Below are 24,413 nucleotides of genomic sequence, written 5' to 3'. Positions count from 1 at the left end.
TTAAATTGAAATGTTTAGGTGAATGCAAAATGAACTATCTTTATTACAGACTGCGTTAAGCTTTTGTTTGATTTTATGCTCTTATCGCTATGCTTATCAAAATCGATTAAACTCTTGTACAACCTTTACCTTTGTTACCTAAGATAAGAGCTACGGCTAAGACTATTTTTAGCAATTTGGCGAAGGGACGGACACTTTAGTCCACATTCAGTTGCCGGAAGGAGCCTTGCAGTCCAAAGAGACTCTCGAAGTCCACGGGCTGACCCACTCGGAGGCTTTCATCGGTGCCGTAGTTCTTCTCCTCCTCCCAGTAATTCCGGTAGGCCAGAATGCGCTGCTCCCACTGCTGCACCAGCTCCGGAATCGATCCGTTCTCCCCTCCGTACTCCACGGGCAAATACTGCTTGGGAATCTGATTGTAGAGGGCTTCCCATTTGGTACCATGAACGTAGAGCTGGTTGCGGGATAAGTCTTCAATTATTGGCCAACTTTGGTTTGGAGAGTGGGTTACTTACGCGTCCCTGTTGCTTCTTGGACATCATGGGCTTGATCATGTTGAAGATGGTATCAAATCCACTGGGCGTGTTGATGAAATGGACTCCCTGTGGTCGGAGGGGCAGGGCCTCTTCCTGGAAGACGGTCATCTTCTTGGCGAAAGACGGCGTCATCTGCAGGAAGTGCCCGGTGGTGACATTGGACATGTCCAGAATGGATATCAACCCATTCACAATGGCCACATCATCTTCATCGAGCATAATCTGCTGCATGAGTCCACCAGCAAGATTCACCTGCTGAAAGGTGTACTTGCTAGGATCATAGCTCGCTAAGCGAAGCAGAGCCAGACGTGGACCATTATCGTTTAGAGGACGTGGCAGAATCACAATGGTGCTGGGTGAAGATTAAGGTAGTGGATTAGAGAATACACCGATTGGATTGGTGTCTTTCCAACTCACCCCAATCGAAATATCTCCAGTGCCTTGTCTACATCGACGTTGTGAGCCAGATAAAAGTCTGGGTACTTGGTCCGCAGTGTGTAGAACCTGTCGATCTTGGCCTTGGTCCTTTCCAAACTGAACTTGCAGCCGCGCAGGAAGTTCACCAGGAACTGATCATCTGTGCGGGCTTTCAAGTGCGGTTGCTGCTTAATCCAATCTCTCAGAGCGGCAATGTCATCATCCAACTTGGTGGGCACCTCGTTCAGCTTCTCAATGGCGGTCTTCTGGAGCTCGGGGCTCAGAGGTCGGATGGACGGCATCTTGGTGGTCTTCTCTTGGCGGTCTATGAACGAATGTTGATTTTTCACCCTGTCTATTTGCAATTCAAGCTAAAATCGATAAGCTATCGACCAAAAGCTGATAACCACCCATTGAAGTAGTCGCCAAGGAGAAAGGTAGAGCTTATCGAAAGCATTTATTTTAGGTTTAGGTTTATGGCCCAGGTAAGAGTACGGGTAACAGTTTAACCGATTCAGTCGATGACCAGCTGGCGGAAAGAGCCATCCAGACCGAAGTGACTCTCTTGTGGGTTCAGCACTGCGGCTTCCTCGCGCAACTTGTCATTGGTTCCGAAATGCTGGCAATCCTCAAAGTAGCTCCTATAGCTAGAGAGCTTCGCCTCCATCTGCGTGGTGATGTCCTTCATGGTTCCCTTTGAACCACCGTACTCTATGGGAAGATAGTGCTTAGGAACTCGCTCGAAAATTGCATCCGGATCGGAGCTAACGGAAACCTAAAAGGAAGGGAGTTGTCAAGGTGTTCTTATGGATCTTTCAGTGTCCTACCCTCTCCTTGATTTTACCCGGAAACCAACCAAGCAGTGACTTGAAACCCGTCTCGAATGCCTTGGGCACATTGATGAAATGGATGCCCTTCTGGCGCGTTGGCATTGCCTCGTCCGCATAGGCGGAGAATTTGCTGAGGAGCTGGGGTTGGAGGGCAAACAGATTGGCACCCGTCACTCCACTCATGTCCATGATCTCCAGGTAGCCACTGACGGAGGCATTGTCATCCTCCAGCATCATGATCTCGCCAAACATGGAGCCCACGCGTATGATGTCCTGGAACTTGAACTTACTGATGTCGTAGGAGCCAGCTCGAATTATAGTCACGGCAGGACCAGTATCCTCCCTATCGAGGGGAATGCGCAAGATCACTCTGCAGGAAGAGTCATAGAGTTATTTTGAGTTTAGGGACATAAAAGTGGATTTACATACCCCAATCGAATAATCTCCAGCACTTGGTCATTGTCCACCAATCGCTGATCGTTGAAAATCTCCGGGATAACCCCCTGCAAGCTGTAGAATCGATCAATCTTCTGCTTGGCCTTCTCCAGACTAAACTTCGATCCTCTGAGGAAGCTGAGCAGGAACTGATCCTCGTGACAGGCGCAGAGATGAGGCTGCTTTTGCAGCCATTCCTTTAGAGCAGCAATGTCCGACTCCACTCGACTTGGCACCTCGTTCAGCTCCTCGATGGCCACTTTTTGCAGGCCCGGCGGCAGCGGTCTTATGGAACTAGGAGCACTTCCACTCATTTTGGCAGCGCTATCAGTTGCAGACTAACCAAATGCACTTCCAACTGGTCAGCACTCCAAATATTCAAAGCGAAGAGCGATAAGATCCGACTAATCTGACTAGCGATTAGCTGGCAAGAAGTCGTAGTACCTTGGCTCTCAAGTATTTGATATACCGATTTGCTGAGCAGAAATGGCTGCGCCAAAAATCCAGTAGCCCAAAACAAGGAATAACTTTAGTTTGAAAACTTTATTCAATGAAATGTAATCAATTAGGCTAGACATGAACTACTAGATAATCTTACTGGCTAAATACCCGGTTGAAGCTGCCACCGTAACTAATCTAGTCTGGGCTGCAGTTATCTCGAGATGTTGCATAAGAAACGTGTTTATTATAATGCATGGAAACACCATTAAGTGTTCTATAAATACGCTGATCTGATCTAATGGGCTTTGTAACCTAGGAGTGGGTTGCTATTGCACAGGAGCTGGAGAATCTTTAAGAGCATCTAGTTTTAGTAGAGGCCGGACGGCAGATCCGTGACCTTTGACATGGAACCCTGGGTGTGGGATCGAGTGCGGTGGGTGGGACCCTGCATCTGCCCACCGCTGGGATTGGCAAAGCCAGTGTGATCGTGCATCCTCATCGCCAGGTTACTGGTGAAGTATATCTGCTGATTGCTGCGCGACTTCTCCCTGCCGATGGCTGCTTCGTTGAGGGCTTCCGGATGCGCAGAGGCGAAGGCGGCCTCCAGACGCTCCACGTTCTTGGTGACTCTTCGTGCCTGCAGGGCAGCCGAGATGTCTGGCTTGGGGTACTTCTGAGGTGTGTTCATGCCGGTCATGAAGAAGACCCCGTTGAACTGCTGGGCTGGCGGAGTCGGTGGCGGTGGTGCTGGGGCCTTAACCTTCACCGGATGATGGGGAATGGTCACGGGCGCCGCATCCTGGACACTTTTTCGCAGGGCCTGCATTGTGGGATCGTGTTCGTCATGCCGCGCATTCATGATCACGTCCAGCAACTCGCGATTTGTGCTCGCATTGTACGCCGTGGCAGTGGCATTCGCCTCCGGCATGTCCGGCGTGGGTGATTCCATTTGGTAGGCAGCGGGCTGATCCGTCTCTGGAGCATCGTAGTCCACTTCGTCGAAGAAGCTCTGCATGGCCGCCAGTCGCTCGGCGGCATCGGGATCTCCTGGTTGGTGCACCACCATTCCATAATCGGATCCCTCCTGATCGGAGCAATCGGTGCGGGGCACCAGATGTGCCAAGGACCGGGATTTTCTGGGTGGCTGTGGTACTATGTTTACCGGCACAATGTCCTTCTCCACCGGACGATGGTGGCGCATCTTCGAGCGGGAAACACTGCTCGTCTGGCTGCTGATCTGCTTCTCGGCCTCACTCACAATGTTGTCCAGCTCCTCGATGACATCCTCAATGGTTGCCGCGTCGTCCTCGTCCTCCTCGACAACCTTTCGGGATGTCTTCGCCTTGGAGGGGAGGACCAAGATGGGCACTGGACTCAGGGATGCGCCCGTCTCCGAACTGCTGATGCCCTCGTCCTCGTGCTCCGAACTGTTCTGCTTGTTCTTCTTGGGCGGCGGCACCTGACGAGGAAGCGCCACTGGCTGATGGGAGGACTCCACGGGCTTGAATTTGGACTGCTGCTGCGTGCCCTGCAGCCGGAAGATCTCCCGCTGCAGCTCGGCACAACGCTCTTGGAGTCGCCGCTCCATGGACGTGAGCACGGCCTTCTCCTCGTGCAGAATCTGAACCCTTCGCTCCAGGATCACCATTTGGCTGCGCACCCGCTCCGCGTCCCTGGCCCGGGTTATCATCTGGTCCACGTCGATGTGGAGTTCGTTAAAGCGCTTCACCTCGATCTTCAGAGCATCCAACCAGGGCGAAGAGGAGGAGATGGTGCGAGCCAGGGTGCTGGCATCCAATCCTGCCTGGAAGAGCTCAGCCTGGATGTACAGACGCTGCTGAATGCTAACGGCGCTCTCAATGAATGTGTTGAGAAATCTATGGAAGATTAAGGAAGCTCAGTAATCTCTTAAACTTTTGTCCCAATGATTCGCTTACTTAACACCCGCGCACTGCAGTTCGCCTGAGCCGCCGCCGCTGTTGAGGATACCGACCAGCAGGCGGAAGCGAACTGGTTCACTGCATCTTAATCTCAACGTGGACATGGCATCCGATACGGCTGTGTGTCCAGCCGAGGCTATCTTCTGACCACCACTGCCGCTGCCGAAGGGCTGGCGATCGCAGGCGGAGGCTAGCAACTGGAGCGCCAGGATTCGAGCTCGGATGCCCTGACCCGTGGCCGACGAAGCCAGTGGCATGAGACCCACGGGTGTGTTTCCCAAACGGGCTATGGCATCCAGAGATCGCGAACAACAGATGCTCAGACATTGCCTGGAGGGGATTGAAGGATTAGAAACTTTTGACTTGGCCACTTTGAGAGTTCCAACTCACAGGCAAGACAGTTCGTCCAGCAAAGCACGGCGCTGATAGCTTTGGGGATTCCTGGTCATGGCCAAGGAGCTGGAGGCTCCTGGCATTGGAGCAGGGGCATTGCTGGCCTGGGCCATTTGAATGGCGCGCAGCACTTCCAGCAAGTGGCTAATACCATCCGCTGGAGTGCCCACGAACTCCTGAACGAAGCTGCAAGGGAAATCGCAAATAAAACAAATATCTACAACTATTAATGGATCTTACCTGGGAAAGGACACCCGCAGATCAGCTCGCAACTTGGTCAGCAAATCGGTGATGGAGCCAAACTGACGCAGGGACATCTCTCTGTCGTTTTCTGGCGGAGCAGGAATGGGAGATCTGTTGGCGGGAACAAAATGTATGAAATGGATATATCAGGAACATGCACTCCAGTGCTCACTTGTACTCCGAGTGCTTGGCTGGTAAGGTGGCCGATCTGGAGGCCTCCTCCTTCGGAGTTGGACCCGTGCACACATCGTATATGGATAGCTTCTTGGCCAAGCCGCTGGCCTTGATGAACTTCCGCAGCGAGTGAACGTAGTCCTCGGGATTGTAGACAGGCGGACGTTGATTTTCCTAAGTGTATAGAATATATATGTTGTGACTTGGATATATAATATAAGTAAACAACCCACTCACCTTGCTGTAAACTGGGGCCTGGGGCCAACTCTGTTCGGAGCCGCCGATCTTGTAGGAGGCCAGGGATCCATTGAGACTGCTGGCTCCGCACTTGTTCGTCCCCGAGCTGTTGGATCCGCCTGCTTTCTGCGGGGGCACCGGACCACTTTGACCCTGGCCGGCCATCTCGCACACACTGGGAGCCATCTGGAGGTGGAGCTGTGCCGGGTGACGGGGTTGCGGATGGTGTCGCTGCAGTGTCGAGCTGTCGCTGCGTTAATTGGAAGGGGAAAACCAATCGGGTGGAGTCAATTAATGTACGTGCTTGACATGGGAGAACTTGAATTTGCATATTTAAAAAGTGGTTGTGAGGTTGCCAGTTGGGAGTTGGTAGCTGGAGTTGGAGCTGGAGTTGGGGCTGGAGTTGGGGCTGGAGTTGGGTCGCCACCACGTAACGCACCGGAAAAACAAGCCGTTAAGTTTATTGAACATTTTGAGCCGAGGCTTATCTGCAGTTGGACTTGGTGGTGCTGTGGTGATGTGGTGCTGTGGTTTCGTGCTGTCTGGACAGGTGCCTTTGCAGATATCCGCTGTCAACGACACCCAGATCGACGCCCAGTCTCGCAAGTGGGCAGCAGGCAGGTCTTGTTTGCCAGCCACTAAGCGATCCGATCGAGTCGAATTTTGATCTGTGACAGTCGCTGATTTGTTTTCAATTTCTGCCTTCAATGCGTGGACAAAATAAACTGAGCATTTGCATTAAAATATGCTAGAAATAAAGACACTTTCACTAGCCACATGAAACAGACGCGATCATCTTGGCTGGCAGCTCCCTCTCTCGAGACCCGAGTACCGTTGAACCACAATCAGAGGTTAACGGTTCACATGTGGCTATGCAAATGTGGCATATGCCATTGTGTTCGGGTGGTTATGACGTGCCACTCAGGTGGGTTACCTCAGCCGGTATCAATCGGCCCATCAGTCACGTACCGCCGATGCCCAGTTATGCCGGGAAGTGGAATCCAATATGATTCTTTCGTCAGGTGCGCTTTTGCCAGCTCCGACTTCCAATCGAGACTGCCTGATTGACTGGGGCATCTACCACTAGATGGATGAGGTTCCCACAGCAGCTCACACTAAAAACACTTCGATCAATGTCAGCAGCCACTGGCTGCAGACAGGAGAAACTCCAAACTCAAAACTCAAAACTCAAAACACAAAACTCGACAACGGCAGCTGCGAACCGTGTTGAAAGATCACTCAAAACAGAAACAAGGAGGCGGGGTTCGTGCTCTGAAATTTGCATAAATCAATTTGTGAGACAGAAATTGAAAACTGCTCCACGAAACTGGAACTCGAATTGATAAGCCGTGAAATGGCGCCCCGGGCTAATGGCTTCGAAGAGTGCTCTCCATTAGCCGCAATAGCTGTCCAAACGATTGTGTTTACTCCAAGATGGAACCGTGTAAATTAGTTTGAAGCACTTTTCCAGGGTCATATATTGAAAGGATATCACGACATTGGACACTGATCGGGGAACTTCAGATAGATTGACTTGGCTGGGTTTCCTGCCAGTTGAGAGACTATTAAGTTAGCATATATCATTGTGAACTCATTTTATTCAGGGTCAAAGTCAGCTTAGAAGCACTCATCAATGGACGGCAGCCATCCGCTGCAGTAGTGCCACACGGCCCAGGCGGACCATCCCTGCTGGCTGAGCACCTTCTGGGCACAACGGACCGAGTTGGTGATGTCGTCTGTCAGGAGGGCGTTGCAGCTGAGACCGCACTCGTTGTAGGAGAAGCGTCCATCGGCCTGGCACCAGTAAAGATCGTTGATCTGGAAGATGCCGTAGTCGTTGGAGCCGTCGGAGTTGGCTGGTCCCACCACCCAGGTGCGGTAGTCACTCTCGTGCTGGGCAATGCAGGTCCACTTGTCCAGCTGGTCACGAGGAACGCCCAGGTCGGCCATCTCACGGGCCAAGGAGCAGCGGTCGAGGGTGCGACCTGCCTGAGCAGAGGCGGCAATGGCCAGGAGCACCAGAGCAAAGAAAGCCTTCATGTTGAATGGGTTAAACAAAACTGTTTGGCTTGCTAGGCCTTCTAACTTGTCTATTTATGCGAAATTGCACACCCACTAGACGCTAGCTTATCAGTCGTTTAGCTTGAAGCACTTGAAGATAGCAATATAATTAAGGTAGGCTGATTTAAATATTTCATTGAGGAGCAAAACAAGCTTATCAGCAGGACGGGCACATCACGGGGCTCCATCTCAAAGAATACAAAAGAACGTTGCTTCTGGTGCTGCATAGTTTTAGGCTTCCCCCAATCCAAATGGGGTTCACAGAGCTTTCGACTGATTAGGCACTATCAACAGCCTTGAATGCCAGGTGCTCACCTGGTTTCGTCATCGTTTGGATTGTGGCTGAAGTTCATTGAATGGAGGAGAAAGGTAGAGTAGAGACCTCGACGCGCCTTCCAACTGATTAGCATAATTGCTGTTATATCAACAATGACGCTGAATTGGCTGGCTGAATTGGCTTAGAAGGGGCTGGCTCATTGAGCCGCCAAGGGCCCATTGAGTTCGAGTAGCCGAAAAAGATGGAGGAGCTCTGGAGCACCGCCCAAGTGGTAATCCAAATGATTAATCACACTTTCGGCTGGCCATAAACCAGACCACGACCGCGGGCTAATAGCTGCAGTCAAGTGGAGCTGTTTCGCCATTAAACCACTGCCAAGTCGGACATTAAACTTGGGCCGTGCAAAAGCCGGGATGGGAATATGTCTGGGCCAGAGAAAGAGCCACTGCCACAGCCACAACCAAATCCACAGTCGTAGTCATGCAGTGCAGCCTGCAGACTCGAATAGCTCGAATGCCGCACAATGAATAACGTTGAATAATTAGCCCCCACATGCAACCCCACCCGAGTTGCGTGAGCAGGGACCCACCGCGAAATGGCCAACACAATGCAATGCCTACTCTATTAGAGATAAATATTCCGAATAGCTGATGGTAGACAGACTTCAACCGACTTTGCCCGAACGTATGTATCTTTTACGCACAACGCTGAGATACACTTCACTTCGATTTATTCAGTGCGTAGATTGTCTGCTCGAGTGTGAAGAAACCGCCGTATCTGGGGGCTAAACACTTCCGTAATTTCGGGGGTACTTCAAGTGGCGTACTCGATTTGAACCAACGTAGGAGGACTTCTAGCGGCTTTGATGGTAAACAAATGATAGGCTAACCAATGTAATTTACAGATAGGAATTTGACTTTATCAGAGTAAATTAGCTTATGCCAAACTTACGCGAAATCTGATACATTTTTGGACCATCTGAATTTGTAGTTTATTGAACATTTAGCTCAGCGGAAGAGTGAATTTAACTACCGCCTTTTTATGGGAAAGCCACCTTATTTGCCCCCTAATGATGGGTAAACAGTACTGATTGCTGATTCTACCATGTTGACTCAACTGCGACCACTTGAATGCTCTTCGAGGCTATAAATATTTCGCGACTGCTCATCGAATTACCAGTAAACTCAGTAAGATGAGAGCTCTCCTTGTGATTTGTGCCCTGGCTCTGGCGGCAGTCGCCACCCACGCCCGAACGATGGATAGATGTTCCCTGGCCAGGGAGTTGTCCAACCTGGGCGTTCCCCGCGACCAGCTGGCCAAGTGGACCTGCATCGCCCAGCACGAGAGTTCCTACCGCACCGGCGTCGTTGGTCCCGCCAACTCCAATGGATCCAATGACTACGGCATCTTTCAGATCAACAACAAGTACTGGTGCAAACCCGCCGACGGTCGCTTCTCCTACAACGAGTGCGGATTGAGCTGTAATGCCCTTCTGACCGACGACATCAGCAACTCCGTGAGGTGCGCCCAGAAGATTCAGCGGCAGCAGGGATGGACGGCCTGGTCCACCTGGAAGTACTGCAGCGGATCCCTGCCCTCGATCAACAGTTGCTTCTAGTCGGGATTCACTGCTGGATCCGAAGTGTGGCTACCAAATCAAAGTATTCCCCAAAGAAATATATAAAGCTATTTAAATATAAACTCTTATGCCGAAGTTTCTGTGAGCTGAAGACAGCTAAACCGGATAAAGTCTAACTATCGCCAGTTGGTTTCAAAAAGTTATAGCTCGCCTTTGGCTTTTTCGATGTTCAAGCACTTAAAGACTCATATTTCTCGAGTGCAATTGGTTGGTGATCTTTTAGCAATTGCAAAACTGTCGCCAATGGAAATGAAAATTGTGGAGCCTTTTTGGCTGAACGAGCGGCGAAAAGTGAAATTTTATATAATGGCCCACACATAACAGAGTCATTATGACAGTTGGCCTGGCCAAAGCGACTGAAATCTATTAGACATTACGGCCGCAACGCGGAGCGGAGTCTTGGCCAGAAAGATAGAAAGATGGCAAATGGCTGGTAAACAAGTTAATTTAATTTCCAGGCATAAAACAAATTACGTATGAAAAGTCGCCGTTATCGCGCCGTTTATCTATCATGTTTGCTGCGATGAAAACTCCAATTGTGTCTCTGGTGGCGAGTGCCAACGGACTTTGGCGCGGATCGACAGCAATTTCGATTCCATTGCATCTATGGCAGAGCGGGGACGTGGACACGATGTAGGTCCATGGGATTGCCATTTGCGGCTAATCGCCGGAGATCAACTTTGCCATTTGGGGCTCGTTTAGGCCTGGCCAGATGGCAAAAGGCAACGACAAGTTGCAGCCAGCCCAGAGCCTAATGTGTTAATTTGTAGCGCTATTCTCAAGGGTGTCGCTGGAATGACATTCCGCGGATTGGACACAGCTTTGCCACTTGGACTTTCCCAATCAAGGCGGGTTCTCCGTTCTCCAGAAACACCATTTCGGACAGCTCATGAGGCTAAGAAGATTCCGTGGAAATGGGAAAGTTTCTCTTCTCGCGCTGAGCCGACACCTCGCCAAATTGTTACACAAGTCCGTGGCAAAACACACGACATACGAGTATGTACATACATACATATGTATATATGGCCAAGATCTAAAACCCAGTCTTTTTGGCATCGGATGTGGGTTTGCGTTTGTGTGGCACTCGTTCGTGGCAATCGCTGACGATGATGCCAGAGATTAAGTCACCGCTGACAGCTGGAAATGCAAAAGTTCTCATGGCAGTTCCATTTCTTCTCGCCATTTGCATTTCGGTGCTGTGCCATTTGTCTTTGGCTGAAATTTACCCACACTCACCCAGAGATAAAACCATTAGCAGAATTTAGCAACCGACAATCCCCAGGAGAAATGTGGCCACTTTTCAGCTGTCAGAGATCTCTCCACAGAGATTCCATCCAGATTTCCCAGAGCTGTCAGCTCCCTGAGCTACGGTTCGAGATCGCATCGCCCATCGCCCATCTCCGACTTTTGTCATCTTTTGATTGTCGACTGGATAGTGCACTCCGCGAAATAACTTTTATAAATATTAGAAAGTGGGTATAACCAATTAGTATTAAATCCCTACTGACCCAACAAAAGTTTAAATCCTTTGTGATAAATCTGCATTTCAGCCTGAGTGACTTAAACTTCTTGTATTTCGTCTTGCTTTTCTACTCAAAAATGAAACCTGAATTTCATGTAGAGTAAGGCTCATTTTGTTTCCAGTGTACTACTGGCGACTGTCATGCTTGACGGCTTCGCGCTTGACTCTAAATTAAAATGGTTTTCTTCGGCGGGTTTTGTTTTTGGGAAAAGATTTTCCAACGCTCATTACAGTTTTCACTGCGATTCGTTGGCCGCCCGGGGTTATGTATCAACAGGCCGCAGCTGTCAAATAATATAATTAGGGTTTATGTTTCGTTGAAACTATATCGCAGTCTGCGGAGCTTGCCTTTTGACACAGTTGCGTTTTTTGGGGGGAAATGTTTATAATTTGTGAGCCGAGCTTGTGACTGGTAATTGATGCCGAAAGTGGCTCAAAGCAGCGACCAGGCCAAGTAGTGTCGCAGTTGGCCTGCCATTGACAATGGAGCCCCGAAGATCATGTTAACTTAACCGGGCGGAAAAGAGTAATGCGATCATTTCGGGATTGTGCAAGTTCAGCCCGGGCCTGCGCATCCGCAGCAGACTCACCTCGTCCCATAGAAAGATCGTCACATGCCTGGTAACCAGATCCCTGTAACATGGTGGATACTCCATCCAGAACTTAGCCAGAGCACTCAAGCGATCTCCGACAGTCACGTCCACACACTGTTGACTCCGGTAAATGGAAAACTCAACTGCGACGATGGCAATGAGACTTTGACTTCTGCGCCTTACGGCCATGTTTGATTCAGTGCCTCGAGGAACTCGTGCGCTGATAAAAGTGAATCCCCGCCGGTGGCCAGAGATATCCGCTATCGGACCACGCGATTTGCACCATTTGTGGCATCGGTACCATGTCCACATGCCAAGTGGAAAATTGTCTGAAGATATGTCGGCTGGAGGGGCACCATTGATAATTTAATTACGCAGCTTATCGAAATGGAAATCACATGAATTGCCAAATTCGATGGGCTTTCGAGAGTCCGTTTCAAGATTTTCGACTCTTTGCTATCGGTTAATACAGCGCAGATTTGTAAGGGGGTTTTTTTTTTACCAATTGCATTGTGATGATATTTCGATTACTTGCTATTCAAAATAGTTTGAATATTTCTTAGGAATATCCCACAACAGAAGCTTAAACTTCCCAAAGATATATCATAATATCTGGCAGCTGAGTTCTCCAGTAACCCGTTTCCCAAGCAACCCTCCTCCAGATTCCTTCTGTCTGCCATCTACACTCCCCAGACCAATTAGATGGGCCACAAACCAAGTGTAAACCTCATCCTCCTCGAAATGCGGTGAGTCGGTTCCAACGTCGTGTGGTTATCTGTGGACCATCATAACTTAACGCTAGAGTGACTTCCAGCAATTGTTTTAGCCTGACCCACGCAATGTCGCTCCAGAGGGCGGCGAACCTCAACCTCGGGGCAATTACCTATTACTTATGCACTTCCAGGCCGACTTGTGCTAATGTGCTCAGATTATAGGAAACACTCTTCACCAGGGGCCTTCTGGTCCCCTTTCCCATTCCATTCCATTCCTTTCCTATCCACGCTATCCACAACTGGAGGAAGCCAGGAATGGCATGAGTATAATTTTCCGGTCTTTGGTTTCCTGCTTTGTTTTAGCCTGTTCCTCAGGTGATCAATCCCACAATCCCACAATCCCACAACCCCGCTACCCAGAGGGTCTTTGTCTGTGCGTTTCCACTCTGCCACTTCCTTTGGCCAATCTCTGGGTGCTCGTTCCCGTTCCCGTTCTGAGAAGCTGAGATGCCCAGGTGCCCAGCTGAAGTACGTTTATCACCAGAGTGAGAGACCTGAGAGACCTGGCTACTTGTGTAATTTATTGCCCACTGCGCTAGGCCACATTAAGAATTCATTGACCGGCTCAACCCAAAGTCATCGGCCTGTGGAAAGGCGAATGGAAGGGAAGCTGCTGCTCTTTCTTCGATTTTCTCCCATTTAGAAAGCGTGTGGAGAAAGACAACAGCCAAAGAATCTCGCAGCCATTGGAAACGCTTAGAACTGTTAGCTTCTTAAGACGAAGAAAAATGTTAACACATTAGGTAATATCTAATATATCACCACCCAGAGAGTAATCTTACCACCACCTTTGGTAATCTTAAGGAACACGTAAAGTCTCCAGATTAGATCGATGTTGGGTGAATATAATATATCATTGTCTTAGGGAAAGCAGATTCAAAAGTCCAGAAAGACAGAAGATTATATCAGTATATACATGGTCTATACATGCGCTTGATTAACAAAAATAAAGAAAACTTATTCAAACACTCCAACAATTGGCATGTACGCAATAATTTGATAAGCAGCTCGGGGATTTTTCTTCGTTGATAAATTGAAGGGTTTTAATTGGTCTGCTATCGAAGATTGAAAAAGGTTCTTCTCGCAACGAAGTGCAGTAATTTGTGGGGTTTAAATTCGTTTTTTAATGATTTGAAGTGAAGATGAATCAAGGATCACTTTCTCTCAGCTGAACATCCAAATTAATCCCCAAGGCACTGAGATTCCAATCGTTGAATAATTGCAAAACGTGGGCATAGTATTTGTTTCGTGGACACCTCAGGCTATGAGTAATTCACTATGTTTATTAGCAGCACAAAACCAAGTTATGGTGAAAACGCCGATTGAAAATATCCGATTTTTTACAAAAAATATTTTTTTCGATGTTTTGATCAAAAATAATCCGTTTTTTTCCGATAGCAGTAAAAATAGTTGTCCAAAAGTAGAATGCTGTACCTCGTTGAATTCGTAACAAATCATTATAGATAGATATATATACATATAGATACAACATTATTGTTTTTGAAGCTTTGCAGTTGACTTTTGAAGTACACAAGACGGAAGTTTAGCTTGAGGCCTTTTGCGTTTAAGTTTCAAATTGTAAAACTCGCGTTCTGCACTCAAGAGACACCAGTTTTTCTGGTTTGGGACGAAGTCGAAAAGCCAAGTCCAAGCCCAATGGAATTATAATGAATGTGCCTAGGAGAGGTTATTATTTGACTTTGACCCGCTGACAGGCGTCGCCTCGAGTTTACTTTCTTTTGGAAAAGAGTTGCGAAAAGCGACTAGCTAATTTAATGGACAACCGATGCTTTTGTCTTTGTTTGTTTTCAAAATGTTTATTTTCGCCGCATATATTATATTAATGCCTTTTTTTTGCTGAAGAGACACCTTCAAGTTGATTAGCGAATTTCAATAAAATTCTGTTCAAAACTTAGAAAGTGATCTGCCCAAGCAAAACTTTGTGATACATTCATCAAAGTTAAGTTAATTTCGGTTTATTTATGGGTGTTTAGGAAATATTTAAGGTGAAATCCAAAACAAGTTGGAAGTGGGAAGCCCATAAACAAAAAGGTATTATAAACGACGAGTAGAAACAAACTATTTTTCGAACATTTGCAATAGAAAGACTGAGGAGGGATATTCATTTGAGCTACATTTTATTTAGGATCGGAGTCGGTTTAGAAGCACTCATCGATGGACGGCAACCATCCGCTGCAGTAGTGCCAGGTGGACCAGGCGGACCATCCCTGCTGGCTGAGGACCTTCTGGGCACAACGGACGGAGTGGGTGATGTCGTCGGTCAGGAGGGCGTTGCAGCTAAGACCGCACTCGTTGTAGGAGAAGCGACCGCTGGGAGGGGAGCACCAGTAGTAGTCGTTGATCTGGAAGATGCCGTAGTCGTTGGAGCCGTTGTAGTTCTCGGGACCCACCACTCCGGTGCGGTAGGAGGACTCGTGCTCGGCAATGCATGTCCACTTGTCCAGCTGGTCGCGGGGAACGCCCAGGTTGGACATCTCGCGGGCCAGGGAGCAACGGTCCATGGTGCGGGCGAAAGCTGGGGCGGCACAAGCCAGGGCAACCAAAACGATGAAGGCCTTCATTGTGATTTGAATACCAAAGTAAACTGATGGAGAAGTCCTCGCAATGGGCGCTTTTATACCCTCAGCAAGCACTTTATTAGGGGGAACGTAGAAGTGCCGAGTTGTGATAAGGTGATCAGCATATGGCGGCTGTCAATCGGCTCTTCATTAGCCGTGAAAACTCAGCGATAAGGACCCAGCGTATCGTATGGTTCCAAATCAGATACGTTACGCAGCCTTATCAGCAACGTTTGTTTACAGATTTAGCGTTAACGTTGGCCATTTTTAGTTCGCGCTACTGTGATTACTTTAACTGGGATGGAAAGCCGTTTTAAGAGGGGGAAGAACAGCTATGGCGGCTTCTTGTGCAATCTCTGAAGATTCGTGGTCATTATCCTAACAGTATCAAACTCAAAGTTCGGCTGACAATTAGCGACAAAATGTATGCAAATGAGGTTTAATTGGCAGGGGTCGATTGTCAGGTCCACAGGCACAAAGTTCCAAAGAGAACTCATGCATATGCAATGAGGTCTGTTTTGGTCGTCAGAAAATTCTTCTTCTGAGCCAGAACTGTTAGCTGACACACTTTGGGCATAGAAAAGCCATTAGTTATACGGCGGCGATTCAATAAATCAGCAAAAAGTAAAAGTGATAAGCATTCTCCACCGACAAAAGAATCGACAACTCATCCCCCCGATGAGAGCTCACAAACCAGCATTCATTTATGAATTCATCTATAATTCATGGGACTCTAAGAAGGTCACGCTGGCAAGCTGGGGAGCTGTTGAGCTCCAACCACCTGAAACGACTTTGTCTTAGGGGCTCCCTCCTTGCCCCCCAACAAAAATCTCCCAACTGACATCTTTCGAATGCCCCAACAGAAGCCTTTTGTCATTTGTCTTTGCTGTTAGCCACACGCGAAAGGTTAACAACTTTCTTGCCATTGCACAAATCAGTGGAAATCTGGGCTCCCAACCTCCCCATCTCCCCTCACTTGGCATTTGGCGTCTGGTTGTAGGCCCACTGGTAACCCCAAGGAGTACCGCTAAGAGCCCCTCCTCGCAGACGCGAATGGGGTTAATGTAACAGGCCGCAGTTTGCATACTTGTGGTCGGGTCGTTAGTCAGACTCTGACTCAAGCTCCATCCATCTATCCACCGAGAAAGCCATGTGCAGCCAGGTTGTTGTGACTGCTGATGATGTGTGGTAGCCGTGGGCGCTCTGAAGAGCCAGTGGCTTCGCGATTGAACGCACGCCCGTTACGCCAGATAAACCAGCCCGCACCAAATAGAGTTCTTTGGGCCTCCAGAGCTCGGACCCTCCATCCAGATACCAGCTACAGCTCACTTAGGCGCACCAAAGTGGAGCTTCTGCCCACCAACGACTCGTGATGATTGCCCACTCCAAAAGCTAGCGGAGATGCTAACAAGGTTAATGGCCAGCGTTTAAGCCGCTAAATTAATACTACTTGCTCTAAAAACCCAAGGGTCTTCTGGCTGAGATGTGGCTAATCAACGTTTTAACTACGTCTATGCTCATGATTCTTTAGGGAGCGGCTTGAAACCATTTAGTAGTAGCTGATAAGCGATGTAGATTGATGAGTTTGCGTCTGGCCATTTGTAATAGCCAGTTATTTACTGTCTCGTGTGCACTTGCGATAATAAAAGCAGCTAAAGACTTCGGCGCACACTTGAGATAATAACATTGTGAAGATCTACCAGTTAAGATAATACCGCCCTATAAAAGCACTGCCCACGCTCCCTCCCGACATCAGTTTCAATTCGAATCATGAAGGCTTTCATCGTTCTGGTTGCCCTGGCCTGTGCCGCCCCAGCTTTCGCCCGCACCATGGACCGTTGCTCCCTGGCCCGCGAGATGTCCAACCTGGGCGTTCCCCGCGACCAGCTGAACAAGTGGGCCTGCATTGCCGAGCACGAGTCCTCCTACCGCACCGGAGTGGTGGGTCCCGAGAACTACAACGGCTCCAACGACTACGGCATCTTCCAGATCAACGACTACTACTGGTGCTCTCCCCCCAGCGGTCGCTTCTCCTACAACGAGTGCGGCCTTAGCTGCAATGCCCTCCTGACCGACGACATCACCCACTCCGTCCGTTGTGCCCAGAAGGTCCTCAGCCAGCAGGGATGGTCCGCCTGGTCCACCTGGCACTACTGCAGCGGATGGTTGCCGTCCATTGATGACTGCTTCTAAACCTATTTCGACCCTGAATAAAACGATTGCATAAAACTAAATCCTTTGGTTCTTCACACGGTTGGACAAACCTTCTCTTTGTATAACTAAGCCGAACGCTATCATAGATTTCTGGAATGGTATAAGCTGCGTTCGGAATTCGTTTCGCCGATTTGCAGCAAAGCCAAGTTAAGAGCTTAATTCCTTTGTTTTGACCAGCTTTCTCCTAATTTTGATATCTTCCAAGCCACAATTGTGCCCTAGGGCCGTAAGCTTCGATTCGTTTAATAGTCGCCTATCGTGAGCTCGATTTCGAGGAGGCCCTAGGCTCCGAAATTTGTATAATCGTTATGACATTATTTTTTATTCGCCGGCTTTAAGTTCTTTCGCATTGGAGACGGAAGTTTGCATTATTCGCTGGTGGTGTTTGCATATTTAAATTTGGAGTCATTGAGCTACCAGTTTGACTGGTTCGGGCCTCAAGTCGAAGCTGATTGGACTTATAATGAATTTGTCTGCGTCTGCATATTATTTGGCTTTGACCCGCTGTCAGTTTGTGGCTGTCTGTCAGGCGAAGCATTAAGTTTACTTTCTATTGGCGAAAATATATATATTTTATGCTGGCTGTTCCAAGTTTCTAGCCTCGCACTAATATTTATGGCTTTATCACTCAGATAAGCCCGTTTAAATTAAGCATATTCTGTTTATCAGATTGGAAAGTGTTTTAAACAAACGAACCAATTAAAACGTTAAACTTAAGGCTTGTAGACTATAAAAGTGAAATCTAATTTGTTTTACACGAAGAATGCATCAAGGGTTCTGATTTGGTTAGCCAAATCAAGAATTCAAACATTGTTCAGTAGGTAAAATATAGGACAAAAATGGAATAGGTACAGAAACAGCAGATTCAGTTTTATGCAATCGTTTTAATAGGGGTCAAAATCGGCTTAGAAGCAATCGTCGATGGATGGCAACCATCCGCTGCAGTAGTGCCAGGTGGACCAGGCGGACCATCCCTGCTGGCTGAGGACCTTCTGGGCGCACCTCACGGAGTGGGTGATGTCGTCGGTCAGGAGGGCGTTGCAGCTAAGACCGCACTCGTTGTAGGAGAAGCGACCGCTGGGAGGGGAGCACCAGTAGTAGTCGTTGATCTGGAAGATGCCGTAGTCGTTGGAGCCGTTGTAGTTCTCGGGACCCACCACTCCGGTGCGGTAGGAGGACTCGTGCTCGGCAATGCAGGCCCACTTGTTCAGCTGGTCGCGGGGAACGCCCAGGTTGGACATCTCGCGGGCCAGGGAGCAACGGTCCATGGTGCGGGCGAAAGCTGGGGCGGCACAAGCCAGGGCAACCAAAACGATGAAGGCCTTCATGATTCGAATTGAAACTGATGTGGGATCCCTGTGGACAGGGCGCTTTTATAGCCGGAAAATTATCAACCCGTGGTGTTATCTGATGAGTATTTTCAATTGATGGGCGCGGGTAATCTGGACGTGTCGCACAGAATCGCTTGGAAATCAGACCATACTGATAATTCCATTGATAATTCGAGTGGAGTATTCGATAATATGAATGAAGTCTTACGGAAACTCGGCGGTGAATCCCCTCGCAGTTGTTTTGACGTCTTCCAAGTTTAGAGTCCACCTGCTCTGCATGGATGCAAATTGGTGGAAGCAGCTTTGCTGATACGGAGGACTGTTTGTCTGGCCAATTGCCCTTTTGATCTCAATTATGGCCCTTCAGCCCCTCGGCTCGGTGGTGGCCCATTGGCTTCAATTAGTCTGGGCCCAACAAAGGCCCGAAGCTCAGGGCCTCTCCATGCCATTATTGCCCCAGTGCGGTTACCCAATACCAATAGCAATCCCAGTACCAGTCCCAGCCAACAATTGCTTCATTTGTCAGGGCCCGTCAAGGTGTCCAACATCTGCTGATGGAGTGACTAATGTGGCTGCGATGCAGTTTTGAAAGAAGGAAGACTAAGTCCATAAGTGTATAAGTCGTAAGTCCATAAGGAGGTGCCAAAAAGAATGGCCATGCCACCGCAAAATCGCGTGAAGAAAGAAAGAAAGAAATTTCTTTTTCGGGCGAAGAGTAAGGCTGAAAGTAAGTTGGCCACTCACTGGGTTGCGTGTAGCCATTAGCCACCTACTCCTCCTTCTTCTCCGACTCCTCCCTTCGGACTCCAGAGCGTGGCCAATGCATAAGCTGTTTAACAATTGTTAAATCAGACCGGAACAGATTTTTCTGTAGTTCGGCACACAGTCGCTTTTTCATTTTTCATTTTTCAGGTTTTTTTTAGTTTCTGAGTTTGAGTTTTTTCAGTTATTTTGGGCCCCTACTATGACTGTTATTTATTTATTTACAATCTGGTTTCTTTGTGGCCTCTTCTTTGTCTTCTCGCATCTGGACAAAGTGGCATTGTTACTCGGATTGGGGCTGCTCCACAGACTTTGAAGTCTCGTGCCGCTGCCAATTCAATTTTCACTTCAATTTCCATGAGTACAGTTAACAGTTAAACGTAATTTGTTTTCATACTTTTATAACGCACACGCACCGATCTTAACGACTTCTATTTTTTTCTTTATGGGTTCTTTTTCTCGGAATACCCGAGAGTTTCTACTTAAGTTGCTGGCGTGGGCGTCACAGTTCAATGTCAGAACTGCCCACATGGGGATTTACATACGTATCTAGATTTGGGCAGCAGTTAAAAGAAAGTCGGTGCCCATTAGCATAAGCCCGTGTGCATAAGACCGAAAGAGGCAAAAGAGCAGATCCCATCTGGATCTTGACCAAGTGGGTCTCTCCGACCACAAAGTGGCCAACGAAAGCCTGACCCTCTGGCTTAGTTGGGTGAAAACTGGCTTACCTATTTCGCCTATTCCCGCCGGGCTCCTCGGTTCCTGCTCCAAATTGTTGCTCCAGCTACAGCTACAGCGAATTGACACGATTCCGAATTGGGCCACAGCAGAACGTTCTCAAACACAAATTCGATGGCTAGCATCTACTATCCACTACTGGCATTCTACTACCAATCCAGCCGCGTTGCACTTGGCGTCGTCATCGAGCAGAGGCACAAATTGAGGAGATTAGCGCGGGGCAAGAACCACTCTTATTATTATGGTAGATGCTGCAATAGGCCAGTTGGGGCCAGTTCTTCTAGCCGGGTCCAGTACTCGTTTTACCGTTAGCAGCAGAATGCACTCCACTCGCGATGCTGTTAGCCGAGAAGAACACCGCGGGGTGGGGGGCGTTGGGTAGGGAGAGATAGTAGGTTGGGGACCGGGGCCAATAGCGCACTTTTCTATCCAATCAAACTCGTTTCTTCCGAGAATATACAATAGGAAAACTCATATCGCGTAATCGTCAGTGACACTTGGCGTTCGAGAGCTATTGCAGCCGGGTATGGAATGGAGGTTCACTACCGCTTGGGATCACAGGATCGTCGATTGAACTTGGCTAGACCTCTGGAACATCTAGCTAAGCCATCGCTCGCCCAATTGCCAACCAAAGCCGAGATTCACGTTCGCTCTTGCGCTCTACACGTCCGCCTCGAACAAAAGTCACGCACCAACTAATCCGAAGTGGAAACCCTGGCCTGAACCCAAGACGAGCTTCAAGCCGAAGTGATAGCTTGGTAGCCGAAGCAGAGATCGTGAAGAGAGAGAGCGAATTCTCCCTAGGCTGTTGTATAAGACCCTCTTTATAAGACTTGCGAGCTGGCGAGCAACGGTAGCAGCTGCACACCTCCGAATTAATGAAGACTGTCAGGCGCCTGAGGGAATCTTCGATTCTCGGAGCACGACCACAAACTGTGATTAGTTGGTTACAAGAATGTGGAATCCCATGCCCCATTAGAAATGAGCCTCATTTCGCCAATTCAGAGTGCCTCTACCAAGGAATCGAAATCGCACTTAAGAAGAGTTGTCGAAAGCGGGCATCATTATTACTTAATGATCTGGTGGCTTAGGAGTTAAATATTTCCATAATGTATAATCAGCGATATTTCATGATTGCGGGTTTTACTGTGCTTGGGGGAAAAGTAATACTACTGGTAATGGCACTAAGGATAAATGATTTACCCAACTCATGCATGCTAGTCAGCCCAAGTTAACCTAAGCTACCAACATATGTATATCTAACTTCAGAAGTTTGCGTAGTTCAAAGAGCAGATGCTGGTGTTATGCAATCATTTTATTCTATTCAAAATCGGTTTAGAAGCACTCATCGATGGACGGCAACCATCCGCTGCAGTAGTGCCAGGTGGACCAGGCGGACCATCCCTGCTGGCTGAGGACCTTCTGGGCGCACCTCACGGAGTGGGTGATGTCGTCGGTCAGGAGGGCGTTGCAGCTGAGACCGCACTCATTGTAGGAGAAGCGACCACTGGGAGGAGCGCACCAGTAGTAGTCGTTGATCTGGAAGATGCCGTAGTCGTTGGAGCCGTTGTAGTTCTCGGGACCCACCACTCCGGTGCGGTAGGAGGACTCGTGCTCGGCAATGCAGGTCCACTTGTCCAGCTGGTCGCGGGGAACGCCCAGGTTGGACATCTCGCGGGCCAGGGAGCAACGGTCCATGGTGCGGGCGAAAGCTGGGGCGGCACAAGCCAGGGCAACCAAAACGATGAAGGCCTTCATGTTTGCAGTGTTCAGAAACTGATGTCCGTGGAGGGAGGGCTTCGTGATTTTATAGCCGAGTCCTCCGCTGATAGGGAGTTATCGCACACACGCGTACTGATACGGACTCCATTTTGGCGCACCGATTGATAATTTAAATTTGGTTAAACCAGAAAAAGTTTGGCAGTAGCTACGATAGATTTCGTATGCAGGGTTTTTGTAAGCAAACACTATTTCGAAAGAAATTAATCATGCAGATTACCCAAAATCTGAACATTTACCACTTATCACTTTTACTATGAGATATACAAAGATTTCAAAACTACACCTAAGTGCGGAAAAAGTGAGATGACCACGAAAAACAATTCTCCTACCAATTTTTCATATCAAATGCCAATATAAAATTGGACTTGTGGAATTCATAGCTCATATAAGACAAATAAACTTTCAGTCTAAATTCAAGCAACGTTTTCCTTTGAATGTGGTTGCTTATACTTTTGTTCAGCCTGAAAGTATGCAATGCATATTCCATATACCTCTGACAAAAGCTGCCTGCTACGTGGATACTGGGTTTGAAAAGTCGTTGGATTTGCTCACCTGCCAAGTATAGACTTTCCCGCCTCGTACATGGAGTCCAGGGAAAAGTCGTCGCCAATTGAGCTGTAGACATTTGTCTGTGTCCCGGTGGTGTCCACGTCGCAGTAACTGCAGCTGCAGCACGAGTACTGGGAGCATAACGACGAGGCGTCCAAGTCGGTGATGCCAATGGAGCATTCTTCATCCAGAGCCCGCGGCTGGAGTTCAATATCCACGGCCACGGGCGCTTCTTTTTGGGGGGAATTTCCTCTGGCCGAACGACTGCGTGAAGTTGAGGAATTAGCAAAAGTGTAACGAGTAGTGTCATAGAACTCTGAAATCCTCTAATTGGAACAAATGAAGTCTTACCTCTTGGTGCGTGAGTCCATCGTGTCCATGACCACGTTCCAGGTGCGGTGTATCAAGTAGAGCAGAAAGAGCACCCTCGACGTCTCTCCATTGTGCGGCGTTGCGTTGTTCGACGCATTCTGTCCAGCTCCCAAGCAACTGCTCGAGCCCAAGCGCTCCTGGTCGCTGCTCTTCTGGTGGCTCTGGTGGGGATCACTGCTGTGGTGCGGATGGCGGGCAGGCAGGGTCTTCGATCGGTACTCGTTCTGCAGACAGTACTCCCTCTTGTGCTGCTGATAGCGGCGGCGGGTATTGAACCTGGAGTTACCCTCGCCGGCGGCTCCCTCTCCGGCTATGTCCGCGCCTCTACTGGATGCAATGCGGTTGCCCATCTTACAATGTTGTGGATCGGCGCCTGTCAAACATTGCCTAATGTGACATGGACATGGACAACATATGTTAGTTGGACGTCTGCATGGATGCGAATACGAGTTCGACTATCGGAGCTGACACAAATCTCGCAACCAGTTTGCCATTGGCTGGCGAGGAAAAAAGTGAAGTGGCCATCGGAATTGGGTCAGCAACGAGTTCTTTTGGGGTCGTCTTAGAACAAATGCCTGTAGATGGCTCTTCGGCTGGCTTTTGCAATTATGATAAACTATACATCCCATCCAGCTATTGGCGAAATGATGGATTGCATGGACCAGTTTGGACATGATCCTGGACAACCAGAGTGCTCATCTGCGAGGCGTGGATGCTGTCATTTCGTGCCACATCTAATGGCACGCCATCTATCATCCGAAGGAATCCAGGCCAGCCAATCTGCACCTCATTAGCCGGCAATACATCAAATTGGCGCCCTTGCCCGATTTGTTTGCCCATCACTTGTGGCTTGACCCGAGTAACACCCGAATCGAACTATATTCTGGCTATATGGAAACCGCATATATACAATCTTATCTGCTGCGGCCCACTGACGTAGCAAACGTGACCGCTAAATGACAAAACACGATCGCAGAGCCAACCACGGGCACTATCAGTGGACACCAACCGAAAGAGGGCTGGACTTATCACTGGAGCTATCAGCACAGTGAAAGGTGCTCTGCGTGGACTGCCCTACCTGTTCTACCACTTGGAAGATGGGATTATCTTAATCGGTCACCAATTCGTTTGTTTAGGCATAAATTATGGGACAACTTTCTTGGCGGTTTCCGTAGAGAAAGAATATGTAAATGCGATCCATAAAATGGAGCAACCAGTTATTTTAGGGTCCGAGCCCTATAGAACCTTTACTGCCAGCGAAAGTGACGACAACGAAGTGGAAAGTTGGCTGGCGTCCATGGAAAAACGTTCATCGTAGCGCACATTGACTTAGGTCGTTAAGCGGAGGCGCTACTGTAGTGAATTAACCACAGTAGTAAATATGCCTTCCTGACATGCGCATTAAGCGTGTGAGTTGATGGCCTGCTCCACCTTCCCCCAGTAACCTTAAGAACGCGAATCTCTACCCTAATTAAACTAAATGCGGCGCAAGAGTTTATCTTATCGACGGATGCACCCTGTACCGGTTGGCCGTACCAGCAATGTTAACTATAGGGCAAACCGGAGAACCGGGAG

At 48.6% G+C, this 24,413-nt stretch overlaps 8 protein-coding genes across 10 annotated transcripts; 2 read left to right on the top strand and 6 right to left on the bottom strand.

Annotated features, from left to right (window-relative positions):
• Window positions 1–13: 13 nt before the first annotated feature.
• On the bottom strand, window positions 14–2,572 carry LOC6532328. The gene is made up of 6 exons (XM_043207015.1): window positions 2,213–2,572; window positions 1,781–2,153; window positions 1,470–1,728; window positions 954–1,308; window positions 516–888; window positions 14–454 (listed from the first exon to the last, which is right to left on the bottom strand). The coding sequence occupies exons 1-6, from the start codon at window positions 2,530–2,532 to the stop codon at window positions 197–199; spliced, it is 1,938 nt and encodes a 645-aa protein (XP_043062950.1). The 5' UTR covers window positions 2,533–2,572; the 3' UTR covers window positions 14–196.
• A 174-nt stretch (window positions 2,573–2,746) lies between these two features.
• On the bottom strand, window positions 2,747–23,203 carry LOC6532326. Of its 3 annotated transcripts, XM_015193795.3 has the most exons (8): window positions 22,818–23,203; window positions 22,470–22,730; window positions 5,647–5,896; window positions 5,408–5,583; window positions 5,233–5,346; window positions 4,990–5,178; window positions 4,597–4,929; window positions 2,747–4,536 (listed from the first exon to the last, which is right to left on the bottom strand). In XM_015193795.3, the coding sequence occupies exons 1-8, from the start codon at window positions 23,186–23,188 to the stop codon at window positions 3,027–3,029; spliced, it is 3,204 nt and encodes a 1,067-aa protein (XP_015049281.1). In that variant the 5' UTR covers window positions 23,189–23,203; the 3' UTR covers window positions 2,747–3,026. The 3 variants fall into 3 exon arrangements, with proteins under 3 accessions (XP_015049281.1, XP_015049282.1, XP_002093086.1); XM_015193796.2 differs by lacking the exons at window positions 22,470–22,730; window positions 22,818–23,203 and adding an exon at window positions 20,126–20,833; XM_002093050.4 differs by lacking the exons at window positions 22,470–22,730; window positions 22,818–23,203 and adding an exon at window positions 11,736–12,025.
• Window positions 7,217–7,733, bottom strand: LOC6532325 (lysozyme S). The gene has a single exon (XM_002093049.4). The coding sequence runs from the start codon at window positions 7,684–7,686 to the stop codon at window positions 7,264–7,266; it is 423 nt and encodes a 140-aa protein (XP_002093085.1). The 5' UTR covers window positions 7,687–7,733; the 3' UTR covers window positions 7,217–7,263.
• Window positions 9,148–9,685, top strand: LOC6532324 (lysozyme P). Its single transcript, XM_002093048.4, has one exon. The coding sequence runs from the start codon at window positions 9,177–9,179 to the stop codon at window positions 9,600–9,602; it is 426 nt and encodes a 141-aa protein (XP_002093084.1). The 5' UTR covers window positions 9,148–9,176; the 3' UTR covers window positions 9,603–9,685.
• LOC6532323 (lysozyme A/C) lies at window positions 14,633–18,647 on the bottom strand. The gene is made up of 2 exons (XM_002093047.3): window positions 18,627–18,647; window positions 14,633–15,087 (listed from the first exon to the last, which is right to left on the bottom strand). Exons 1-2 carry the CDS (start codon window positions 18,630–18,632, stop codon window positions 14,671–14,673), a joined length of 423 nt encoding a protein of 140 aa, XP_002093083.1. The 5' UTR covers window positions 18,633–18,647; the 3' UTR covers window positions 14,633–14,670.
• LOC6532322 (lysozyme A/C) lies at window positions 16,846–17,324 on the top strand. The gene has a single exon (XM_002093046.3). It carries the CDS (start codon window positions 16,861–16,863, stop codon window positions 17,281–17,283), a length of 423 nt encoding a protein of 140 aa, XP_002093082.1. The 5' UTR covers window positions 16,846–16,860; the 3' UTR covers window positions 17,284–17,324.
• On the bottom strand, window positions 18,169–18,647 carry LOC6532321 (lysozyme A/C). Its single transcript, XM_002093045.3, has one exon. The coding sequence runs from the start codon at window positions 18,630–18,632 to the stop codon at window positions 18,210–18,212; it is 423 nt and encodes a 140-aa protein (XP_002093081.1). The 5' UTR covers window positions 18,633–18,647; the 3' UTR covers window positions 18,169–18,209.
• LOC6532320 (lysozyme A/C) lies at window positions 21,433–21,915 on the bottom strand. Its single transcript, XM_002093044.4, has one exon. It carries the CDS (start codon window positions 21,891–21,893, stop codon window positions 21,471–21,473), a length of 423 nt encoding a protein of 140 aa, XP_002093080.1. The 5' UTR covers window positions 21,894–21,915; the 3' UTR covers window positions 21,433–21,470.
• Window positions 23,204–24,413: the final 1,210 nt, after the last annotated feature.

The sequence above is a fragment of the Drosophila yakuba genome, chromosome 3L (genome assembly GCF_016746365.2).
Source record: "Drosophila yakuba strain Tai18E2 chromosome 3L, Prin_Dyak_Tai18E2_2.1, whole genome shotgun sequence".
In the NCBI taxonomy this organism is placed as follows: domain Eukaryota; kingdom Metazoa; phylum Arthropoda; class Insecta; order Diptera; family Drosophilidae; genus Drosophila; species Drosophila yakuba.
Note: the sequence above shows the minus strand (reverse complement) of the source record. Positions and strands in the feature narration are given on the sequence as shown.